Genomic DNA, 25818 nt, shown 5'->3' with positions numbered 1-25818 from the left:
AAGTGATTTAAAAAATCCGTAGTGTGTGTAGTCTTGTTTGTGCTAAGTGGAAATTGGGGAAAAGGGCTAAAAGAATGGAGCTTTTCTTTTGCTTCCTGTAGTATCTTCATGCACTCACATCATGGTGTTGCCAAGTAATTATTTGTAAGCGTTTCTTCCAAGATAAAATTTTATTTCAAAGGCCATGTGGATTCGAGGACCAGCATATCTTTAGCTATTGAGGACTTCCTTCTGCTGATCCAGGAGTATCTAGGTTTCAAGTGTCTATTAAGGAAGACTGAGTTTCATACAAATAGTATGTATATTTCACATCTATATTTATCTTCTTTACCCATCTATATGTACATAATTTTATTTCTCTTGCAATTTGCTTTTTTTTTTTTTTTTTTGCTTGCACAATTCCCAATGAAACAACTTGGTTCACTCTTGAGTCCGGCAAAAGTTTCTAGTTACTCTCTAGAAAGGCACTTTCCAAGATTTAGTTGAGAAGTAAATACTGTATCTTCGTAATACTTTCGCTTTCCTTGTGATTTTTAGCTCCTAGCCTGGAAATTGATACTTTTGATACTTTAACGTCGTTCGTATTAAAACATCGTGCAAAGTATTCTATTCGAGGAAATGCATTGCAGAAATCCTTACGGGAGGCCATCTTGTAGTCCAGAGAAATGACCAACAGGACAGAAACGGATAGCCCCACTTTTCCCTAAGGGTTACGGGTAAAGAAGGAAAATATCGGGACTAGCTGGGAGACGTATAGCTCAGCCAGTGTCGCCAGAAGGGGGCGCGAAGTTTTGAGGTTAACAAAGACCAGCCGCCGCGGGTTCAGTTAAGGTCTCTGCAGTCGCTACCATCCAGACTGGGCACTTCACTAACGGCCGGTCTGCCCGAAGCGGAACCCTCAGAGACGTTCTGTAAATACCGAAGTCTGGAGAACTCGAGAACTTCCGACCAGAGCCTGGCCAGCCTGAAGTGCCGCTCTCTACGGCCGAGCAACACGCCGTAGTTGGTTCAGTTTGACCCTGATGCCCCGCCGTAGTGTGAAAGTAGCGCAGCGAATTCAGCCTCCCTTTTCCGAAGCGAAAACGTTGCTGGGAGAATATACTGCCCCTTGAAAGAGGATCCGTTGCTAAAGTAAAAAAAAAAAAAAAAAAAAATTGAGGGCGTTCTGTACTGAACACGTAGCTGTCTGCCCACTGTAAAGATGAAAATGAGTTGAGCCTGGCTCAATTAAGAGGTAACCTACAGGGATGTTCAGACACTTGCACGACGTTGACTAAGAAGTCCCGGTGGTTTTGCCCAAAACAAAAATGGCACCGAGACAAATTAACGGGGTATAGTCACGTGCTGAAAGACCAGGATGGGGGACAACATGGCTTCAGATGACAAGCGGATGTTATTATTATTCACTTCCGGGTGCAACCAATCAGGCGCCATCTTGTCTTGTTCGTGAAGAAGTAGAAGCATCGAAAGGTTTGGAGAGGTATTACAGGAACTGTGGCGACAACGGGGTTCCGGAACCAGAGTGGGTAAGTGGTGGGAAACAATTAGGCGTGGGGACTTGCCAGGCCATCACAGCCTTCTTGGTTTCCGTGGCGAAGGTAGATTAACTTAAACACGTAAGCTGCGTACGCTGCTTGGCGCGACTGCTGGAACCTCATCTCCTTAAAGAGGCGGTGTCCGCCCGATTTGGTGAATTGGATCGGTGCTCTCAGTGAAGAGGAAATGTTGTTATTAAAGAGAACACTCACGACTTCTTCCTATAACTCTGAGAGTTTTCTCTCGGATCAGAAGGGACTAATTGTTGGGCTCCTGACCGGCCGTTAAGCACTGCGCGTGCGCAGTGGGAACCCCCTTATGGGGAGGGGGGTGCAAGGGGGCGGAGGAGGCTGGGGCCCGGACCTGGACCTTTTGCGCTGTGCAGTTCCGACTACGCAGGCGCGGTCAGGGCACATGCGTCCTGTTAACTCCAGTTAGGTTCCCTAGTTTGTATTTTTCTTGTTTTTATCCAGCGAAGGACTTTGTGTGTTAAGCTTCAAGAGGGAAAGAGTAGTATCCAACATTTCAGATGTATTGTGGTGGATATTATTGTCATCTGAACATCATGAGCACTCGAGAGTTTGGTTGTTGGTGGTTAACTTATAGAAGAGCAAAATAAACTTGGAATGTGTGACTTGAGTGCCGCAAAGCAAAAATAAAAATAAATTTGAACAGTAAAGATTCACCTGTAGGACTGTCGTGGGGCTGTAGGGATAGTAATAGTAAATCGGTTCTTTGGAGATGTTCATGAGACCATATTTTTAAAAAAAAATGAACAGATTTTATTTTTTAAAAGTTTTTGATTTACAGAAAAATTGAGCAGATAGTACTGAATTCCTATAAAAACACTCCTGCCTTATACAGTTTCTTTATTATTAATATGCATCAGTATGATGCATTTGTTAGAATTAATGGACCAATATTGACACATTATTAACATTATTATTATTGTAGTTTCATTGTATTTCCTAAGTTTTAACCTAATGTTTTTTTCTGGCTCATGATTCCATTTAGGATACTATATGACATTTAGTTGTCATGTGTCCTCAGCCTTCTTTTAGTTGTGATAGTTTCTCAGGCTTTCTTAGTTTTTGATGACTGTAACAGGTTGAATTGTGTCCCTCCAAAGTTTATATATTGAAGTCCTAACCTCAGTATCTCAGATATAGCCATTTGTGGAAATAGGGTCTTTAAAAAAGTAAAGTGAAGTCAATAGGGTAGGCCCTAATCTGTTATGACTGGTGATCTTATAAGACGAGGTTAGGACACAGAGGGAAGACCATATAAAGACATAGAGAGAAGACAGCCAACTATAAGCCAGAGAGAGAGGCCTTCGAAATAAATCAACCCTGCTGACGTTTCCATCTTGGATTTCTAGTCTCCGGGAGGATGAGGAAATAAATTTCTGTTCTTTAAGCTACCCAGTCTATGGTACTTTGTTATGGCAGCCCTAGCAAACTGGTACCGTAAGTTGGACAGTTTTGAGGCTCACTGGTCAGGTATATAATAGAGTTCCCTGCGGTTGGAATTTGATGTTTTTCTCATGATCAGACTGATGTTAGGGGTTTTGGAAAGGAAGATTACAGAGGAGCAGTGCCTTTTTCATCACATCCTATCAAGGGTATGTAATATGAATGTGAAAAATCACCTCAGTCACCTGCTTGAGGTGGTGTTTGTCAAGTTTCTCCACTGTAAAGTTCCTCTTCCCTAACAACCCCCTCGTTTCCATACTGTACTCATTGGAAGGAAGTCCTTTTGCACAATCTGTACTTGAGGAGTGGAGAGCGATGTTCTCCCTCCTTTTTAGGATGTAGTATCCACATAATTTAGTTGGAATGCTTCTGCATGAATGATTTGTCTGTCCCTGCATATTGAATCATTTGTTTATATCAGTGTGGACACATAGATATTTGTGTCATAAGTTGTCTTAAAATCCATCGTTACTTTATTTTGTTGCTCAGATTGTTTCAGTTTTGGACATTGGGAGCTCTTTTAATTGTCTACTATGACATGCCTCCATCCTTTTTTTTTTTTTTTTTTTTTTTTTTTTTGGTATCTATAACCAAACTATCCAATTCTCCAAATTTTTTTGAGTGCCTCTTTTTATCTGCAAGTGGCAGAGCATTTCAGTATATCCTAAAATGCATGTCCCATCAAATAGCAAAATTTGTTTTACTAAATTTCAAATGATTACAAGGTTAGCCTCTGCTAGGGCCATTTCCACCTAACCTGAATTGAACAGATGAATTCTTTTTGGCATTGAGGTCAGTCATCTGATATGCAGTGACGTGGCAGGGGAGAAAAGGATTGTTGCATTTTGTGGTTTCTAAACTGTGTGTGTGATCTGAGAAACATTTTACCATATGCACTAAAGGATAGATGTGTTTCTATATCTCTTTGATTTTGCAATTGATGCTTAAGTACTTTAAAACAGATACTACATTTTCATTCTCATTCATCTGTTAGTTTATGAGAGGACTTTTGCAAATATTAATGACTGTCACTTAAACAAGTAATTTTAAGAATCTCAGAGCAACAAGTGTTCTAATATAGAGTTATCTAAGAAATGGAAAAGATAAACGATGCCATTTCAGGTTGTATTAGTTTCTTAGGGATACTGTAATAAATTATCATAAACTGAGTGACCTAAAACAACAGAAATTTATTCTTTCACAGTTCTCTGGGCTGGAAGTCTGAAATAAAGTTTTCTACAGGGCCATGCTTGCTTGCTCGCTCCACCCTCAACCCTCCAACCCTGCTTTAGGGGAAGATCCTTCCTTGCCTCATCCTAGCTTCTAGTGGCTCTCAGCAATCCTAGGCTTTCCTTGGCTATAGACACATCACTTCAGTCTCCGCTTCTGTGGTCGCATGGTGTTCTCCGTGTGTATCTGTGTCTCTAATAAAAACACCAGTCACTGGATTAGGACCTACATTAAGCCAGTATGACCTCACATCTTGAATACATCTGCAGCTATCCTATTTCCAGATAAGGTCACATTGATAGTTTATGGAAGTGAGGATAGGACTAAAACATAATCTTTCTAAGGGGGCACGATTCAATCTGTAACACTGGTCATGGTCATAAACTAGATTTTTCCAGCCATATGTGATAACTTGGATGCTCTGATGGCAAACCGTTGTTATTGATCTTTCTGTTTTTCCTAAATCCCAATTGTTGACAAGGAAATAACAGGTAATTTAGCCCCATGAAGGGAAAGGCTTGCAGCCTGAGATCTATAATCATATTTTCCAAATCTGAGAAGTTGAGCCTAAGGATCTTTAAAATTAAGGCTAAAGGAAGGGCAAATAAATTGGAATTGGCTTTTGATGTTATCAGATCAGAGTAGCAGTGTTAGAATGTTCTTTTCATCCTTGAATATTAGTGTTTTTACTTGATAAGAAATTTCAGTGAATGAGTAAAGTAATTTCACAACTTAATATGGGCAAAGCACTATGGAGAATTCATGTAATTGTAAGACTCTGCCCTCAAAAGATCTTGTACAAGCCATGAAAAAAAAAAAACAGCGAATATTCATTGTAAGTCTCTATAACATGTACACCGCATCATCTTTAGGTTATCATCATGGAAATCTTCAAACAGTGCAAAAGTAGAGTGTAGTGAACTCTAGTGTACTTATCACTCATCTTTAACAGTTATCAGTATTTTCCAAATCATTGTTAAACCAATCTGTAAATGTAATTTTTAATGGTATAAGGCAGTGTTGTTTCATCGAACCATACTGAAAGTATAGGACATCTTTTTTTATTATTGCCATATGTGCCTTCACATTCCTTATGTTTTCTAGATTTTTCATTTGTTATGTTGATTAGTTAGTAAAGAAGATTTTATGGTGAAGATGAAGAAAGTGTGGGGTTTCTAAATCCTTGCCATCAAATCACTTGTAATCTTGTTCTTTAATCAGATAATTAATGAAACCCTTTATCAAGCATTGTGCCAGATGCTGAAACATATATAAAAGTTTATATTAGATATTTGAGTATACTAAGTCTTTTCTTAAAATCTGTCCGTTTACAAAATTCAGTGTAACTCTAAATTTTATTCTCATGACTGGAGAAACCCTTTTTGGACTAGATTATAGAAATTTACTCCCAAATCCTTCATAAGAAAATGAGACAGAGGTCAGGTAATTTGCCCAAAGTCTCACAGTTCTATTACATGTGTAGTGCTTATTGCCTGTATATAGCTGTCATTATGGACTGTGCTGAACACCTTCCTTTGATTTTTTTTTTTTTTGTATCTTTTAAAAATCTATATATGTATTTTTAAAAACACACACTATGGTAAAATAATTCAAAGAACACAGATATAAGACAATCAGAATTTCCTGATCTATTTTCACTTCCCAGAGCCTACTAGTTTTTAAGCATTTTTGTAATTTAGGGATTTTCTATACTAAATTTCATTCTTAATAAGAAAAAACCTCAAGCAGCATCATTATTCATGTTGTATCACATAATTTGTTTCACTGCTTAATATAATTTGTGTATCAATATATGTCAGCCTATAAAAGTCTATCTTACTCATTGTAATGGCTGAATAGCAGTCCACTGTATGGTTCTCTTGTATTTCACCCATTGCCCTTTGAGTGACAGTAAAAGCAGATGTTCACTGTTACAAACATGCTGCAGGGGCTGGGGTTACATGTTGAGTATACTCATCCATGGTTTAAGTCGTGGAATTGCTGGTGTTTTACCCACCCCCTCGTTCAATACTCATCTTCTGTAGCCAAGTTTTTCAACTGCAGATTTCATTGAAGCATTTTATCAAATACCTCCTAACTTCTTAATTCCTTGACTTTTATTGTCACTTTCTTTGCTGTATTTTTATGCTGTTCTGCTTCTCACAATTTCACATCTCTGTATTTTTCTAAGCCTAAGTGTATCAAACACTGTATTTGAATAGTAGCTTCCATAAAATCTTTGGGGGCAAGAAGCTTTGGAAAACATAGTAAAAGTAGAAGTGGCTGGTTTTAACAAATACAAATGGCTACAAGTAATACAAATCAAACTCTTGAAAATACACAAGTAAAAACTTTTTGTGCATGGGAAAACTGAAGTTCCTTTTTTTCTTTTTTAAAGCTTCACTCGATGATACTGTGAGAGGGAGGGACAAGAAGATTTTTTTTGAAAAAAAATTTTTTTCCGAAGATACCTCAGGTTACTTTCAAAGAAGAAAAAGAGAGTTGAGTAGAAATGGCTTGGCTTGATTGCCAACCCCTTTGCCTGCCCCCAATTGTAAACTTGAGGAGTGCTCTCGGAAATGATACTGAGATACTGAGAAAGTGTTGATGGTGGTATTAAGCTCTACTTTTTGAAGACTGCTTTGCTGAGTTTTCTTTAATATTTGTTTATTTTTGAGACAGAGAGAGAGCATGAGCGAGCAAGCACAAGGTGGGGAGGGACAGAGAGAGGGGGAGACACAATCTGAAGCAGGCTCCAGGCTCTGAGCTGTCAGCAGAGTCTGATGCAGGGCTCAAACCCCTGAACCGCAAGATCATGACCTGAGCCAGTCGGACACTTAACCAACTGAGCCACCCAGGCACCCTTGCTGAGTTTTCATGTGTTTCTCATTTAATCCTCAATGAGGTGAACACTTATTTATGTCCTGCATTTTACAGATGTGAAAACCAAGAATTAGACAGTGGTTAATTTGCCCATGTTCATACAGCTGGTGAGTGGTTTAGGTGGGCATCATGAAAAGAGCTTGTGCTCTGAAATCCAGGTTACTGGCCTTAAAAGGAGAACTGAAAAGTTGTTCATGACAACCATTAAACATGAGTAAGTGAAAGCAACTTTGATTTCTAGAGAAGTAAATCTGTGTATTAGAAATGATGGTTGGGAGTCAGCACGGATCATTTTCATCATGAAAGTGGTTTAAGGGCACATCTATTTGCAACTCTAGTAGTGAGTATATAGAGCTAGTTATGATGCCTACATTGTATGAGTTTATAACCTATGACAGAAAAATCTGTGCATTGAGTTTTCATATACCATTTACAGCTTTGGAAAACACAGCAAGCCATGCTTACAACAGCTTTTTGGTTCTCATAAATACAACAGCTTTGCTGTATTAGAAGGAGCTAGAGACTATTCATTTTTGCAGTTGGTATTTAGAGACTGATGTATGCAAAAGGCTGTCCTGTCCCTTATGGGAGATAAAAAGGTGAATAGATTTGACTTTCTATCAACTTTAAAAAGCTGTTGATCTAATGGGAATAACCTTGCTGGTGTTAATTTTAAACTTAGAATTCTATAGAAAACCTAAATTAATGCATTTTGTTACTTGTGCCATTTAAGTTAATGTCAGGTGAATGAGAGCTTTTCAAATGTTTCCTTTTTTCTCAACATATATGACAATCCCTAAATTGTTTGACATTATTTTATACTAATGAATTGTTCAAGTAAATAAAAAGATACTTATTTGAAAGGGAAAAAATTTTAAAAAGCTTTGTCATTTGTGATGTACCTATTTCCCTTAACTTTAAATTGGTAGTTTCTCATTATAAAGTTAATGGGAGGAAAAGCTCCAAATTAATTTAGAGGTGATCACACTTTTATGTTGCATCTCTAGAATTTTATTAATTCTAGTAACTCTTCATAATCTAAGAGTAAACATATACTCTTTTTTTTTCCCCCCTCAGGGCATAAGTAATCTTGCTGCTATGCTTCCAAGCTGTAGTCTGAATCAACCCAAATTTTAAACAGAAGGTGAACCTCTGAGGTTAGTCAAAATAGCAGTTGGTATTTCTTCTGGGGGGTTCCTCTTTATTTATTTGTTACCTTTTAATTAAAGTTGTAAAGGATTCTAATAAGTAATTTAGCTTTTAAAATGTTTAAAGGTATAGTTGAAAAAGAGAGGGAAAAAGGAGAGGATAGAAAATCTGAAGAGATTAGAAAAAGAAGCATATGCAGCTTGGAATTGATACTCAAGTCTGTTGGCCTCAGGTGTGGTGCTATTTAGCATATTCTAATGATGCCATTATTATAGACTGTATTCTGTGACTAGAAGTCAAGTGCACTTGACTGTAAGGAAATCAAGGTAACAAAGGAATGCATCTTTTCTAATTTACAGTGTTCTTTACTTGAAAGGTCAGGATCTGACATTGATAGAACTATATGACATTGTGTGAATGCTGCAAACTCTTTTAAGAGACTGAATTGTAACAGCTAGTTGTCCTATTTGAGTGGGTGTCTCTTACTTCCTTCTTATCTGGCTTTCTTAGGTTTTTTTTGATCCCGCAGTGCTAAGGCTTGCTATTGTTTTATTTTTAGAATAGAGGAAAGGGTCATTCTAGAAAAATTCAGTTAGTAAAAATTTATTTAATGCCTCTATGCTAAGCCTTAGGGTACAAAAATGAAGAAACACATCCTGTTTGCCATGCATATCAATGGTTCTTAAAAGGGGTTGTATGTCAGTGTTGGATAAAGTACAGCTGTATTAGACTTGTAGGAATTTTAAACTTTTTATTATGAAAGTTTTTAAATTAGTTTAGAGAAAAGTAGACTAGTAGACTAGTGTGATGCCCCCACCCCCCGCCCTGCACATCATGTAGATTTAACAGTTATTAACACATATGCGCTCTCCCTTTCTTTTCCATGGCATTTAAATGTTAAGAAATCTGCTCTTGTAGACCTATCTGACTTTCTGGATTTGTCAAGTTGTTTCTTTTGATACTGTTTATGTCATTCTTTTGTTCCCTTTAATTTCTTTATAGTAGAATTAGATCCAAAAGCTCAGTTGGACTCCATTAAACATTTTTGGAGAAAATATTCAGAGTGATTTGGAGATATAATATTGTGTCTCATGAAGAGGCAACTAATAGTCTGTAGGGGTGGTATTTGAGCAACCTTTGAATTTGTGACTTCCCATCAACTTGTCAGATTTCCTGAATCAGTTGTTTCATTAGATTTGGCAATATAGTAATTTTCTGAATTTATTCTACTTCTGTGTTCATTAGCTCTAATTATAAGGAAGAGTTTTCCTTCAACAGCTAGAGCTGTTTGGTTACCCATTTTAGGGAGTTTTGGTTGGGAAGAGATTAAATCACTTTTTTTCTTATAATCTTTATTATTTTTTTATGTTTTATTTATTTATTTTTTGAGAGAAAGAGCGTCTGGGTGTGTGGAGGAGGGCAGAGTGGGGGAGAGAGAATCCCAAGCAGGCCCCCCCTGTCAGTGCAGCGCCATATGCAGGGCTTGATCCTACAGACTGAGATCATGACCTGAGCTGAAACCAAGAGTCAGACACTTAACCAACTAAGCCACCCAGGCGCCCCTTCGTATAATCTTTAAAATAAATAACTGTATTTCCAGAGGTCTGTATTGGGAAAAAAATAGATATTTTTCCCATCTTGTTGAGCTGAGTTGATTAGAGCCATGCTTGCCACCATTAACATTAAATTTTATACTCTTGGGGCGCCTTGGTGGCTCAGTCGGTTAAGCGTCTGACTTCGGCTCAGGTCATGATCTCGCGGTCTGTGGGTTCGAGCCCCGTGTCAGGCTCTGTGCTGACAGCTCAGAGCCTGGAGCCTGTTTCAGATTCTATGTCTCCCTCTTCCTCTGACCCTCCCCTGTTCATGCTCTCTCTCTGTCTCAAAAATAAATGTTAAAAAAAAAAATTAAAAAATTTAAATTTTATACTCTTGCTTGCCAATCTAAAAATTCCACTTCCCTTTGGTAAACTACTGACCAGAATTTTAGAGCTCTGATAACATAAATGTATCATCATATAATAATTTCTGATGTGTGAGCTTTTAAAATTAACTGTGATTCTCATTTTTAAATTGTTTATTTTGTTGAAGATAGAAAATCAAATATATTTTAAAAAGTCAGGATGTGGGATCAAGGAGGACAGCCTTGGCAGCAATGGCCCTTGAACCAACAACAGTGGATGCAGTCGTTCCAGCACCAGCAAGATCCAAGTAAGGAAATCAGTTGAATTTGGAAATTGGGAAAGGGGAGATAGAGATGAGTGGGAGATAGGTGATGGGATTAAGGCAAATGGAATTGGAATTGGTTTATTGGATCGTTTTATGACCAAAATATAATCTTGTCTCATAAATAATACTGCCATAGCATACATATTAGGGAATGAATTTTTCTTTAGAAGACTTCCTCAAAGAGTAGAAAGCTTTATGAAGATTATACATTTTTAAAACTGATTTAGTTCTTATTTTTCTAAAGAAAGAGGAAAATCTTCCTTAAATGTGTTGCTTAAGTAAAACATACTTCTGTTGTTCATTACGTAGCTCATAGTCAACTGAAGGTATGCTATATATATCATTTAAATTTTTCTTTTTATTATGGAATATTTCAAGCATGTATGGATGTGGAAAAGAGTGAGGGAGCCCCTTTTTATTACTTAGCTTTCATAGTTGTTAACTCATGGCCAGTTTTGCTTCATTGATAAGACCTCTTCCACTGTCCTGCCTTTACTGGGTTAATCTGATTCTATTTCTTTTTTTAATAGCTACATAACATTCTATTATAGTACTATAAATTAGTAAATCACTTTTGGATGATTGTAGCTTTGTACTTTTTGAAATAATTATCATAATTTTGTATACATATCATTGCATTGTTACATGTCCAGTTATTTTCTGAAGAAAAAAAAATCCAGGAACTAGGTTTGTTATACCACTGTCAGCTCATTTGAAAAGTTTTGGATACACACTGCCCAGGTTCAGCTCCACATGGTTTATGCCAGCCTATGTTTCCACCAAAATGTATGAGAATACCTATTTAATCTTTCCTGCAATGTGAAAAACTGTCTTACTCTACTTTGTTTCCTTTATTAATAATATTAGATCTTAAAATGTTAAGCATAGATATTGGAGAAGGAAGAGGACCTTTAAGATAGTGAGGCAATACATTTTGAGTAAAGAATGGCTAAGAAGTTGCTAAGAAGATGTATTTTGACTAGAGAAGGGAGCCTTAGCTAAAGGGTGACTGTGAGGATGAGCAGAGATAGATAGTTGTATTCATCCTAAGTCTACAGGATCCATTGTGGGCCTGGATAGGATATGTTTGAGGAAGAAATTCGTGAGTTTGATCATTTGTTTTTATAGTAATTAAAAAAAAAAACAACAAAACAAGAAGGAAAGAAGACTTTTAAAAGACTCCATAAACTAAGGTACAGGGGATAAATTTCTTACGAGTTAATATTAGAAGCCAGTTAAGAGTGATTTTGTGGCATTGTTTTCCAGAGAAGTCTTCTATTATTTTGTAACCTGAATGTGGGAATGTGGGTTGTTTTCTAAGCATCCTTTCAGCCATAACCAATTTAATATTTAAAATCTGTAATATTTAAAAACTCTAGTAAGGAATAACTGAGATACTAGTTTTACATAGAGGCACTATTCTTTTAGCTCTTACATTCTGAATGGTAACTTCTGCTGTGTTCAATTGTGTTAGGTCAGATTGACTGGGCTGCATTGGCTCAAGCTTGGATTGCTCAAAGAGAAGCTTCAGGGCAGCAAAGTATGGTAGAACAACCACCAGGAATGATGCCAAATGGACAAGATATGCCTACAATGGAATCTGGTCCAAACAATCATGGGAGTTTTCAAGGGGATTCAAACTTTAACAGAATGTGGCAACCAGGTTTGTTGTTTCATGTTATCTGGATTTTAGGACTATTTTTAAAATAAAATGAGGATTAAATAAATTGTTTAATTTGCTTAGTTTTATGACTTCTTGAAATTGATGCTCCTTAAAGAATAGGCAGTTTCATTTAGATTTGACCTTGAAATTTTGTGGTTAAAATTATTCTGTACTCAATCTGCTAGCATTGTGGCACTCAGTTTGATTCTTTTCTTGGTTCTTCATTCCTAGGCTGACAGGGGCTGGGAACACTGGAAACCTCACTTGGCATCTAGGGAAGAGAGCATTCTATGTCTCTCTGTTGCAACCTCTGGCCTTTTCAGAAGCAGCACTGGCAGAGCAAAACATGTCTAGCCTCTAATTAAAGAAATATTGTGTCACTAAGTGACAAATTAGTCTGTCAAATATACTCTGCCCCTACCATCCACCCATCTTTTTCTTTCCTTTTTTTTTCCAGATAGTGAAGATCTTCCATAAGTTTTTATATGTTTTATTTTTTTGTTTGTTCATTTGCTTTTTTACTTCACAGTATGATTTAGATTTCTTGATGCTAATTCAGTTTTCCATGTCTTGTGTTATTATTTTGAATAGTCACTTGAAAATATTTATAGAGGAATCTTACATTTGAGTATGCTGATGATGAAGTTTTAACCTCCCTTTCCCTATTAATACTTCTTATTGTTTCTCAGTGTAAGAATGGAAAACTCAGGAAGTGATCTTCTAACATCACTTTTAAAAGAATAATGAATATTCTAATCTTTGATACTCTGAGGTAGTTTATTTCTAGTTTTCTTGAAGCTACACCAAATTTCCCCAAGTTTGAAAATGTTTTGGTTCCCAAGTTCTAGTTCATAAATGACTCACCCTGGCATTCCTACTCCCCAACTTTATTCTACTGGTTTTCTTTGTGACCTGGGCAGGTGATTAACCTCTGTGTGCCTCAGTTTTCCCTCCTGAAATTGGCAAAGATAATACCTGATTTCTCCCTACCTCACAGGGATGTTGTGAGGATAAATGTGTTCATGCAAGAAAGATATTATATATAAAATCTCAAGGTGTTATTTTTTATGGTATTGTTACTGGACAGAAATAGAAAAAGTCAACAACAAAAAAATGCTTTGGATTTTGTTACATTATTAAAAATAATTTTGGTCATTTGATTTCTATATGTTTAGGATATGAATTAGAGTGGAGTTAGTTCATTTGAATTATTTACTAGTTTAATTGCTTATTTTTAAGATATACAAGAGGAATTTGACCCAAGAAGTCATAAATTTTTAAATCTGTTTCTTTGCTGAAAAATCTTTCTTGAGATCTTAAAAATTTGTGATGTTGTTATAACCCCCTGTTGAATGTTTTTATGCCTAAATCCTAAATAGAATGGGGAATGCATCAGCAGCCCCCACACCCCCCTCCAGATCAGCCATGGATGCCACCAACACCAGGCCCAATGGACATTGTTCCTCCTTCCGAAGACAGCAACAGTCAGGACAGTGGGGAATTTGCCCCTGACAACAGGCATATATTTAACCAGAACAATCACAACTTTGGTGGACCACCCGATAATTTTGCAGTGGGGCCAGTGAACCAGTTTGACTATCAGGTGAAAGATATTTTGTTGCTTTAATATTGTAGATGTGCACGTAATCCATTCTTTGGAAGTGTCTCATCAAGAGTACCTAAGATCTGTGTTTCACTTTTCAGTCTTGTACAGATAAGCACATATTATGTCTCAGAAAAATTCTCAATTTTTGAGTATTAAAATCATTAGATTTTTTTTTTTTCTGGTGTCTGATATGCTTAGGAGAATGATATAAAGGATCGTTAGGGAAAAATTTGGATAAAAAGAAAAATGTGTAAGTGCAATAGCTATATGATGTTTTGTTTTCTAATTTATAATTTCAAAATGGTATATTTAAATGTTGAATAAAGTTTAGAAAATGCACAGTAGTTGAATACATTATTTGTCAATAATAGATCATGGATAAGACATGAATAAAATACATGAAGAACATAGATCATCTTCCTAAATGCAGTTCCTTCTGCTATATAGAATTATGACTTTTTCCTTCTGCTATATAGAATTATGACTTTTTCTAGTGTTGTCATTTTTTTTCCATTCTGACATGACATGTTAATGAAATTGTACATAATTTCCTTTGTAGCATCTAATTCATTCCTAGGGACATAGAACTCTATGGGAAATAGTATCGTTATGTGGGGCTTTATTTTCTCTAATCACTCTGCCAAGGGTCCACCCTCAAATTATAGTGCTAGATAATCATTTTGAAATAACTGATTGTAGTTGTTACCTTATAAACTGAGCTATCATGATTTAAAATTTTGAAAAAACTCAGACATTATTTCACTACTTGTATTAATAATGGACATAAATTGTAAACAGTATGCACCTTGAGACAGTAATCCTCATTCATATGTATTCAGATACTTACTGTGTATACTCGTACTTAGTATACAGATATGACAGTGTTTGTTTGGTTTTGGTTTTGAAGAAATGCGGTGGCAGGGAGCTTCTACTTACACCCCATTATCTTGATAAAACCCCATGCTAACAAGACAGAGTTCTGTTGGCAATGGGCTTATTAGAAAAGCCTCTGAAAATAGGAAAATTGCAAAAAAAATTTAATGATTCCATAACTTTTATTTTGTTTAAATAGATAATATTTCTTGCAAGATTATAGAAACAACTAAAGTTCATAAGAAATAAGTTGGAATTGATTTAAAAAAACATCCTGTATTTTCTAGTTATACAAAAACTGACATTTGATTTCATGGTAGTAGAAGGATTATTTTATAAAAGGTCATATATATATCTTTTTCTATATTTATTGAAAATAGTGTATTAGCTGAATTTTAGATGACTCTTTGCATTTACATAGGCAGAACATCTTTATCTTTCTTAAGAAAAGTAAGCCTAAGTTCTTGGGGCTACAGAAATATCGGTGGATATTAGAACCATGGAATTCTTGGATTTGCTGCACACATGGATTTCTACTGTCCCAGTTCATAACACACGTGTGTCCCAGAGAGTATATTGTATTAATGTGAAGAAAAATAAACTGCAATACTCTTTCAGCATGGGGCTGCTTTTGGTCCACCGCAAGGTGGATTTCATCCTCCTTATTGGCAACCAGGACCTCCAGGACCTCCAGCACCTCCCCAGAATCGAAGAGAAAGGCCATCATCATTCAGGGATCGGCAGCGTTCACCTATTGCACTTCCTGTGAAGCAGGAGCCTCCACAAATTGGTAGCTATTTAAGTTTAGTGACCACAATTGGCATGATTTCTTGATCATGTATAAAGGATGTCTTGTTTTCTTAAATTGTTCTGACACTTCTGATATGTTAGGAATTGATAGTTTAAAATCCTATCATTTTATAGTCATAACCCTTAACATTACAAAAAAGTTGATGGTCTAAAATATGAAAAGTTCTGAATATTTTTTTAAAAATAAATCATTATTTGAAACTACAGATTTTGTGATGAATAATAAATTTATCATAGCTGTTGCATTTTGATATTTTCTTCAGTGTTGGCAGTTTGGTACATTGTGCCAGTATATGAACAGTTCCCCTTTTAAAACCTCTTAATTGTTCTCTGTCTCTGGTCTCTTTCCACTCTCAGTTAATCTGATATGCTGCTGCCAGATTAATTTTCCTTTGGTTATTTCACTTGCCAGAAATATTTTGGCAGAAGATATAACTTTTTTCCTTTTTCTTTTTTTTTTTTTTTTTTCCCTTTTTATGAGAGAGAGAGAATGTGAGCCTGGGAGAGGGAGAGATGGAGAGAATCTTAACCAGGCTCCATGCCCAGCACGGAGCCTGACATGGGGCTTGATCCCACAACTAAGAGATGAGATTGTGATCTGAGCCGAAATCAGGAGTTGGACGCCTAGTGCTTAAACGTGGGGCTTAAACTCACAACCACGAGATCAAGAGTCGTACATTCTACCGAATGAGCCATCCAGGCGCCCTTGAAGATTTAAATTTTTAATATAGTATAACTAATTTATGTCTAATGACATGTTGTAAACTTAAACTTTGTATCTAGAAATCCAAATCCAATACTTAATATACCATAACATTTAAGTCTTTCCTTTTTATCACAAAGTAGACATGATAGGAAGATTCTAACTTCTTTTTTAACTTACGGAATCCTAGTTATTCACATGAATTCTCATTGTGAAAAATAGACTTGTGCTTTTGTTTGACTCTGTTCTGTTTTTATATTTTAAGAAGCAGTGTAGTATAAAAGTTTGGCTTGGAATTAGCCCACATCACTACTACTGGCTTTTTAATTTTGAATACATCATTAAGCTTTTTGAACTTGAGGTTTCTTATTTGTAAAAGAGATTGAATAATAGTAGTGATTTTTTTTTTTTTTTTTTTTTAGAATTAAGTGGGATGATTGTTTAATGTGCTTTCATAGTGTCCTGGCTTGTCATAAACATTAAGACAATGTTCACAAAGGGCCTGGCTGGCTCAGTTGGTAGAATATGTGACTCTCGATCTCGCGGTTGTGAGTTTAAGCCCCACGTGGGGCGTGGAGCCTACTTTAAAAAACAAAAAAGACCGTATTCACTGCTGCTCTTAAAAATGATCTTAAAGAGAAGCATAATGGTTACTGGGTTGCCTTATCACTGTCTTACTGAAGAATGATAGTTATAAGCACTCAAATGGCACCAGAATTCTTTTATTTCATTTACTCACAAAGTTGGTAGAAATTCAAGAATAAGGAACTCATACATTTATGATTTTTATTAAACTAACTCATAAATATTGTTTTCCATGTGAAACAGATGCAGTAAAACGCAGGACTCTTCCAGCTTGGATTCGAGAAGGTCTTGAAAAAATGGAACGTGAAAAGCAGAAGAAGTTGGAGAAAGAAAGAATGGAACAACAACGTTCACAATTGTCCAAAAAAGAAAAGAAGGCCACAGAAGATGCTGAAGGAGGAGATGGCCCTCGTTTACCTCAGAGAAGTAAATTTGTAAGTGTTAGAGTCACTTGACATGGAACTCCCATGTGATTTGAATGTGAAAATTATTGAAATAAACCAGTAATTTAGTTATAAAAAAGTATTAGAATAATATTCTTGAGATTACTTTTAGTAAATATTTTGAGGATTATGGTTTTTGTTTTTTAATTTTTTTTTTAATGTTTATTTTTGAGAGAGAGAGAGAGAGAGAGACAGCATGAGCGGGGGAGGGGCAGAGAGAGAGGGAGACACAGAATCAGAAACAGGCTCCAGGCTTTGAGCTGTCAGCACAGAGCCTGACACGGGGCTCACACTCACAGACCACGAGATCATGACCTGAGCCGAAGTCGGACGCTTAACCAACTGAGCCACCCAGGTGCCCTGAGGATTATGTTTTTATAGATGTTGTTATTGAGGGTAGAGTAAGGAGAAAAAGGGGGCAGTGGGTTTATAAAACATTCTTTCCAGAGAGAAATTACTCATTAGGCTGCTAGATACGTCTTACCTTGAGAAACAAGTCCATATTCTCTTGTTGCAGCGCAGCTGATTCCCTAGTGGTGGATTATAAAATGAAACTAAGTTAAAATGGCAAGGGAGAAGGAAATCTGCCTTTTTTGAATATTTAAGTATATGTTTATACCAGAAGATGAATAACTTTCATAGTTTTTGACATGCACGCTGAAAGTAATTAAGTTAAATCTTTAAACCTTCATCAGTTAGATGGTGTGAGTGGCTTAGGAATTTTTTAATTTAGCAGTAATGTGCTCTCAGCTGACATGATAGCCATAGTACTGGCTGGTATGCAACTCTGGAAACCGGTCTGTCTCCCAATGCCATTTTATGCTTCAGAAATAAATCACAAGGGGACAGCAGGGTAACTAGATTCAAGTAGACATTGGTTTAGCTTAAATTTCATAAATGCTATATAATACTTTCAGTATTTCACAAAAGCACCATGCCAAAGATGTGTTTTTGTTGTGGGTATTATGAAGATAAGAACCAAAAGACTGTCATAATAGTTTGCCTTTTTTTTTTTAAATGTAATTATTAACTTTTAACATGAAATAGTGGATTTCCAGATTTGATAGGTTTAGGTGTCAGAAAAAGTGTTTGGAGATTATCTTCCCCCTTCTCCCAAATGCTTTTGGGCTTGTGTTACATGTATTCTTCCCCTGGTTCAGATAGTCTTTCCATAGTAGTGTTTCAATGATCACCTTATGTTTTACTTAGTAGGATTTTTAAGGGTAACTCTAGGATACTTCTTTGCCTGAAGAAGAAGCCCCTTTTTAAGGTGTGCCATCTGGATACTGAAAACCTATAGCCAGAAACAGAGACGAACTCTGGCATTTCCTACATCTGAAGTAGGAAATGATGCATTTCCTACATCTCATTTCTTATCTGTCCATTTTGTAGCAAAAAAGCACATTTTGCTAAGTTTCAAGGCCAGCTAAGATCTGGAAACTGATACAGATCTTTAATTTTAAGTGACATGATTTTAGGTAAACAAGCTTAAATTTGTAGCTATATGAAAGTAACATTGAATAATATAAATGTGGTTTATTTATCCAAAGTTCTACAAGCTACTTATTTCAAGACCATGATAGATAATGGATATTAATTGAGTCAGTCTTGGTATGATATTAATTTTGGTTATTAATACAATAAGTCAAAATTGACTAAGGAAAAAAAAAATTGAGGGGTGCCTGGGTGGCTCAGTCAGTTAAGCATCCGATTCTTGATTTTGGCTCAGGTTGTGGGATTGAGCCCTGGGTAGGGCTCTGCACAAATGGTGTGGAGCCTGCTTGGGATTCATTCATTCTCTCTCTCTCTCTCTCTCTCTCTCTGTCTGTCTGTCTCTCTCTTGCTGTTGCTTTCTCGCTGTCTCTGCCCCCTCCTTCTCCCTCCCCCATCCCTCCCTCCCTGTCTCTCTCTCTCTGCCTCTCTCTCTTGCTCCCTCTTGCTTTCAAAAATAAATAAAGCTTTTAAAATTTTTTGAAAAATAATTGATATTCCTAAGCTATCTTGTAATCTTATATTTCCTTTCAGGTAACACTTTATACTACTAAATGAAATCTATAGTACACATTTGTAATGTAATTTAGAGAGAGATTTTATTTTTATATATCTGTTTCATAGACTTTATGGTTTTAAAATAGAATGTGTAAGATAATGATTTTACATTATAAGCATGAATTTGGGCTACCCATACTATTACTTCTTCTAGGATAGTGATGAGGAAGATGAAGACACTGAAAATGTTGAGGCTGCAAGTAGCGGAAAAGTCACCAGAAGTCCATCTCCAGTTCCTCAGGAAGAGCACAGTGAACCAGAGATGACTGAAGAAGAGAAAGAGTATCAAATGGTAGAATGTTAAATTTCTTACCATGTACAGGATTAAAAAAATATTTTTTACTGAAGTATAATTGACATAGAACATTTTGTTACAGGATTTGTTTTGTTTGGAATTTCTAAACTATTAGTTGACTGTTTTAAACGTTTAAACTGTGAACTCATGAAACAATTGCAAAATGTATATTGATATATAGATATGCTAGGTAATGTCTACAATTTATAATAGGAAATCGCTGCTTATGCAGCAGTTATTAAGCATGTTTCCTAATACCGGTGTTGTAAATAAACAGTGCTTTACTGTATGAGACCCAAGAGAGCATTTATTGATTTATTATTTTCTAAGGTATGTCTTTTGAATACTTAGAAACATTAAAAGACTTCATAGAAAAATAAGTTTAGGAAGCACTGAGTTGAGTACAGTTAAACATATTTCTTCATTGAAAGACTTAAAGCCTTAAATATCTATAATGTGTACTGTCATTTTCTGAGATTGGGAATATAATATGTTGCATTTCTTCTATTTAAAGACCAGTGATCTTTGGAATGTGTGTAGAAGATGCTGATATAGTGTACTTTTGTTAGCAGATAAGTAATCTGGAGCCCTGAGAGGCTGAAGAACTAATAGTTGGTGTACATTTCAAACAGTTGCTGGTAGCCAAACTAGTGCTAGAATCCAGCTTTTATTTCAAGTCACTTGTACTCTATATTTCAGTAGTCAAGAAAAAAAGGACTTGATCTAACAGAGTGGAATAGCTATCTTTTCCTTCCCCTTAAATTTCACCTTGAGCCGAGGGTTAACGTAAGTTCCTAGGTAATTTAACTAGTGTTGTGCTGCTTACTAATACTGTTATTAAATGAAGGCATCCTCCTTTCAACTTAAAGCATCTATGGAAATTTTTATTGATAGGGGCCTTTTAAAAATATTTTGTGTATAGAATTATAATTCAATTTCTTTATTATACAGGGAAATTCATACTTTATTTCATGATTTTGAAATTTTCAAAGTTTTTGTGTTTTAGAGTAATTTTCAAGATATTCGGTTCCTTGGAATGATATGATCTCTTGTTTAAAAATGTTTTATAAAATGGCTTTGCCTGTTAATTGTTTTTGAAAATATCAAACAGCATTAGTAACTATAATAATTAAATTAGGAACAATATATATAAATATATAAAATATCCTTCTGTAGATGTTGCTGACAAAAATGCTTCTGACTGAAATTCTACTGGATGTCACAGATGAAGAAATTTATTACGTAGCCAAAGATGCACACCGGAAAGCAACGAAAGGTATATTGTGGGTGTTCTTGGTTTTGTTTTTCTGGGAATATTTTGGTTTTGGTGGCTATTTTGGACTTTTTTTGGTTGTCCCTGCTGAATTCTAGCAGATATTTGAAATATTTTCTTCTTGCATGTTTTTAACTCTGGGAAAGGTTAGATTTGTAGGACATCATATTAAAACTATAGAAGTATTTTTCCTTTTATCCAACTTGCTTGAGCACAAATGAGCAATTATGCTATTTTTTGATGAAATGTATAGTGGAAAATTCTTGATGTTCAATTTATTTCACCTGATTTTTTTTTTATAGATACCATAGTATTTGGTGTATAACTTTTAGTGTAGTTTAGTTTCACTAATGAATTGAATTGTGACCCTTCAGTTTTCACAGTTTACCACTTAAAATTCTTACAGAAGCAAGAGATTCACCCATCCCCACCCCCCATATTCTTGGTAACACTTAAAAAATATACTGAAAGCAAAATTTAAATTAGGGACCATACCTCAAAAATAAAAATACTGATGTACTGGTCAGTATTTTTCATCATTATAAAACAATTTCAGCTCACTTCAGCATTATAATTTCAAGGCCAGACATGCTACTGGTTTAAAATGAATGTTATGTTTTTAATGTTTCTTCTCTCCCCAAAAAGCAGCAATAGTAGTAGATTTAACAATACCATAGACTCTCATGACTATGAAATCGTGGCTATTTGTGTTAACATGTTGTTCCTGTTGTTGATGTGATACAAAGCTCCTGCAAAACAGCTGGCACAGTCCAGTGCACTGGCTTCCCTCACTGGACTCGGTAAGTGTTTTCCTTATTTGTGAGAGGGCCTTAAAGGGAAAATCACACTTACCATGTCTCTCTACATGTTCTGTTTTGAAACTGTACTATTCCTACTCAGTTTATAAACCTAGATTCTAGGGTTATTTCGGTCTCTAAAGGTTTGCCTATTTTTTTTTTTTTTTTTTGACTAAAGCATTCACAGGAATTATTATAAATGTGACTAATTCATAGTTTATTGGGGCGAGCTGTAATAGTTCATTACTTAGCCCTGATTATATTTAAGCTCACTTTCAAAATGATTGCATACATGCCTTAGGGAAGAACCTATCCACTAATGCTGTTAATAGGGGACTTTCATTTAGATTGTGTTGTAGCAAGTTGAGTTTTAACATAGAGGAAAGAGTTTATCTTATAATAGTGTAATAGTAATGATGTGTTCGTAATTTGCTCTTTGCATGATATATTCTCAAGTATATAAAAGCTTGAACTTGCCTTTTCCACATCATTTCAAATTAATCTTTGTGGGGATCAACAGAAATGGGTAGAGCCAAATGCCCATGTGATTTTGTTAATGATTAATTACTATTTAGATCACTTCAGGGTGGGGAGTAGTTTTAGCACATTACCATTTCTGTACCAGTGAGAATTACAGTATTCTAATTTCTTTAGGGAAAAAATACTTTGCATACTACCTGGGATTTCTGAGCTTTGAACAATTAAAGAATTAATTTTAGAAATATTTTCAGGATCATTGGTAGTTGAATTGACTGTGCTTTAGTGAGGCTCTATTAGTGCCCTGTTAAATGGTTTTGTTGGTTAGTATGGACAGTAAAACAGAACTGTTATCACGGTTCCTTTGTGGTGAGAAATACAAATATTTCAGAAAGAATGAGATACTGTCAATTTTCACGAGGGTTCTATGAACTCCCTTACGAATTGGAATTATACTCCTCCCCACCCCGAATAAGCATATTCTTCCAAGAAAAGGCAATGAAAAAAAATTAGCTTTCTTCTCAGACCTTAAAAATTTTTTAGTGTCTAGAATAATTTTTCCATATGATAGACTGAACTTTATGTACACAGGTGGACTGGGTGGTTATGGATCAGGAGACAGTGAAGATGAGAGGAGTGACAGAGGCTCTGAGTCATCTGACACTGATGATGAGGAGTTACGGCACCGAATCCGGCAAAAACAGGAAGCTTTTTGGAGAAAAGAAAAAGAACAGCAGCTGTTACATGATAAACAGATGGAAGGTATATCTTTTAGACTCACTTAATTTTTGTCCAGTTTTATTTGTATTTCTTTTTATTTTTTAACCAACCTAACAATATCGAGGGTAGGCTTGAGGTTAGAATATAGATAACATGTGATGTGACTAAAACTAAGGTTTTTGGCTTATTTGCAGTTTTTATGAAACTTAAAATTAATCGTGGTATTCAAAATATGTAAAAGGTGAACTTTGTCTTGTTTTGTAAGACATTAATTTCAATAGCTATAAGTTGTCATTGAATGTATTTTTTCTTTCTAAAGTTTTCAAAATGAAAAAGAAGACTTTTGAAATGGCGGAAATGTATTTGTAAAACTATTGAAAAGTAATTTGTAGTTAGAATATTTAATGCGTAGCTAGCATATTTAAGGAAATAGAGGACTTTCTACAGAAAGTTTTTTTTTTAAACATTTATTTATTTTTGAAAGACAGAGCGTGAGCCCAGGAGGGGCAGACAGAGAGGGAGACAGAATATGAAACAGGCTCCAGGCTCTGAGCTGTCAGCACAGAGCCTGACGTGGGGCTCGAACCCACGAGCTGCAAGATCCTGACCTGAGCCAAAGACGGAAGCTCAACCAACTGAGCCACCCAGGCGCCCCTTTATAGAAGTTTTCAAATGTAAAATACTATCCATGACTGTAGTTTTTTATAGTTTACATAATGGTATTAGGAATACTGAAAGAGTGTTTTGAATTTTTTGGAAAAATCATACTTGGACAAGGAAATTATTAAGAGTTAGCAGTCGAAAATTTCCTGTCAATTACTTAACCTTTAAGTTGCCTTTTGAGACAAAAAGGAAATCTTTTCCAGTTGCTTCACATGTACCTTTCCACTTTGACACTCTTTTCTTGTATTGTCCAGGAGCATAGATAACCCTATAGGTGGTTATTGAACACTTGAAATATACCAAGTTTAAGTATGCTATAGGTATAAAATAGACTAGATTTGAAAGATTTTATATACATATATATATATATATATACATATATATGTATGTATATATATTTGAAATGATATTTTTAATATTTTGGGTTAATCAACTATTAAAATTAAGGTCATCTGTTTTTATTTTCTTAATGTAGCCACTAGAAAAGTTTGAATACTTACGTGGCTTGTATTCTGTTTCTGTTAAACAATGCTGTTCTCCTGTTACCATTTGATAGTTTGAAATCTGATAGTTTAGGGATTTTTTGGTCATACATTTGACTTTTCATAGTATTTTTTCTTTTTCTGTTTCAGAAGAAAAGCAACAAACAGAAAGGGTTACAAAAGAGATGAATGAATTTATCCATAAAGAGCAAAATAGTTTATCACTACTAGAAGCAAGAGAAGCAGACGGTGATGTGGTTAATGAAAAGAAAAGAACTCCAAATGAAACTACGTCAGTTTTAGAACCAAAAAAAGAGCATAAAGAAAAAGAGAAACAAGGAAGGAGTAGATCAGGAAGTTCTAGTAGTGGTAGTTCCAGTAGCAATAGCAGAACTAGTAGTACTAGTAGTACTGTCTCTAGCTCTTCATACAGTTCTAGCTCAGGTAGTAGTCGCACTTCTTCTCGGTCTTCTTCTCCTAAAAGGAAAAAGAGACATAGCAGGAGTAGATCTCCAACAATTAAAGCTAGACGGAGTAGAAGTAGAAGTTACTCTCGCAGAATAAAAATAGAGAGCAATAGGGCTAGAGTCAAGATTAGAGATAGGAGAAGATCTAATAGAAATAGCATTGAGAGAGAAAGACGAAGAAATCGGAGTCCTTCTCGAGAGAGACGTAGAAGTAGAAGTCGCTCGAGGGATAGGCGAACTAATCGGTCCAGTCGCAGTAGGAGTCGAGATAGGCGTAAAATTGATGATCAACGTGGAAATCTTAGTGGGAGCAGTCATAAGCATAAAGGTGAGGCTAAAGAACAGGAGAGAAAAAAGGAGAGGAGCCGAAGTATAGATAAAGATAGGAAAAAGAAAGACAAAGAAAGGGAACGTGAACAGGATAAGAGAAAAGAGAAACAAAAAAGGGAAGAAAAAGATTTTAAGTTCAGTAGTCAGGATGATAGGTTAAAAAGGAAACGAGAAAGCGAAAGAACATTCTCTAGGAGTGGTTCTATATCTGTTAAAATCATCCGACATGATTCTAGACAGGATAGTAAGAAAAGTACTACCAAAGATAGTAAAAAACATTCAGGCTCTGATTCTAGTGGAAGGAGCAGTTCTGAATCTCCAGGAAGTAGCAAAGAAAAGAAGGCTAAGAAGCCTAAACATAGTCGATCGCGATCCATGGAGAAATCTCAAAGGTCTGGTAAGAAGGCAAGCCGCAAACACAAGTCTAAGTCCCGATCAAGGTAGTATACTTTTTAAAGTATTTTGTCTGATTTTTAAAAAAATTTGACTGAATTTATTCAAAGTTGAAAGTGTCCTTTCTCTCTCTCTCTTTAATAAACTCAGTTTGGTACTTGATAAATGATCATAGTCTTAAGTAACTTTAGAAATCCTATATAATAATATTTATTTAAAAATTGCAGATTCTTTAGTTTAAAATACATTTTTATTTTTAAATTTGTCTTTTCCCTTTTTTTTTCCAGATCAACAACCCCTCCCCGTCGTAAACGCTGAGGAATGATGTGGCAAGGATGCCATGATGTTTAAAAAATTCCATGAGTTTTAAGGGCTTGTCTCATTATAGAGGCACATTGTGGCTGTGTAGGTGAAACCAGAATCTTTTTTTTTTTTTTTTAAATCTGTAAATAGGTGTACTTTTTCCAAATGCTGCTCCAAGTTACTTAATAGGATTTCTTTGTATTACATTTTTTTCAAAAAATAGTGCTTAATAAGACTATAAACATGCCATTCTCTTTCAGCTGTAATGTTCTTAAAATTATTCTTGAATGTACTGTGATGTCAATAAAGCTCTTCAGTTCATTTTTGTTAACCTCTTGCACCTTAATTTTATGATTTTAATCTAAGGAACGTACTTTTATAAAAAGGCAG

At 35.6% G+C, this 25818-nt stretch overlaps 1 protein-coding gene across 6 annotated transcripts; it reads left to right on the top strand.

Moving 5' to 3' along the window:
- The first annotated feature begins 1425 nt into the window (after positions 1–1425).
- PNISR (PNN interacting serine and arginine rich protein) lies at positions 1426–25760 on the top strand. 6 transcript variants are annotated; one of them, XM_007084927.3, is made up of 13 exons: positions 1432–1526; positions 8199–8278; positions 10363–10478; positions 11971–12159; positions 13539–13762; positions 15257–15428; positions 16980–17170; positions 19383–19520; positions 20700–20799; positions 21543–21596; positions 22662–22832; positions 24086–25172; positions 25413–25760. In XM_007084927.3, exons 3-13 carry the CDS (start codon positions 10391–10393, stop codon positions 25441–25443), a joined length of 2445 nt encoding a protein of 814 aa, XP_007084989.2. In that variant the 5' UTR covers positions 1432–1526; positions 8199–8278; positions 10363–10390; the 3' UTR covers positions 25444–25760. The 6 variants fall into 6 exon arrangements, with proteins under 6 accessions (XP_042842793.1, XP_007084989.2, XP_007084988.2 ...); XM_007084926.3 differs by having other exon boundaries at positions 10359–10478; XM_042986858.1 differs by lacking the exon at positions 1432–1526 and adding an exon at positions 7068–7335 and having other exon boundaries at positions 10359–10478.
- The last annotated feature ends 58 nt before the right edge of the window (positions 25761–25818 follow it).

Source organism: Panthera tigris, chromosome B2 (assembly GCF_018350195.1).
Source record: "Panthera tigris isolate Pti1 chromosome B2, P.tigris_Pti1_mat1.1, whole genome shotgun sequence".
Taxonomy (NCBI): domain Eukaryota; kingdom Metazoa; phylum Chordata; class Mammalia; order Carnivora; family Felidae; genus Panthera; species Panthera tigris.
The sequence above is the reverse complement of the archived record's forward strand: the minus strand, read 5'-3'. Positions and strand labels throughout refer to the sequence as shown.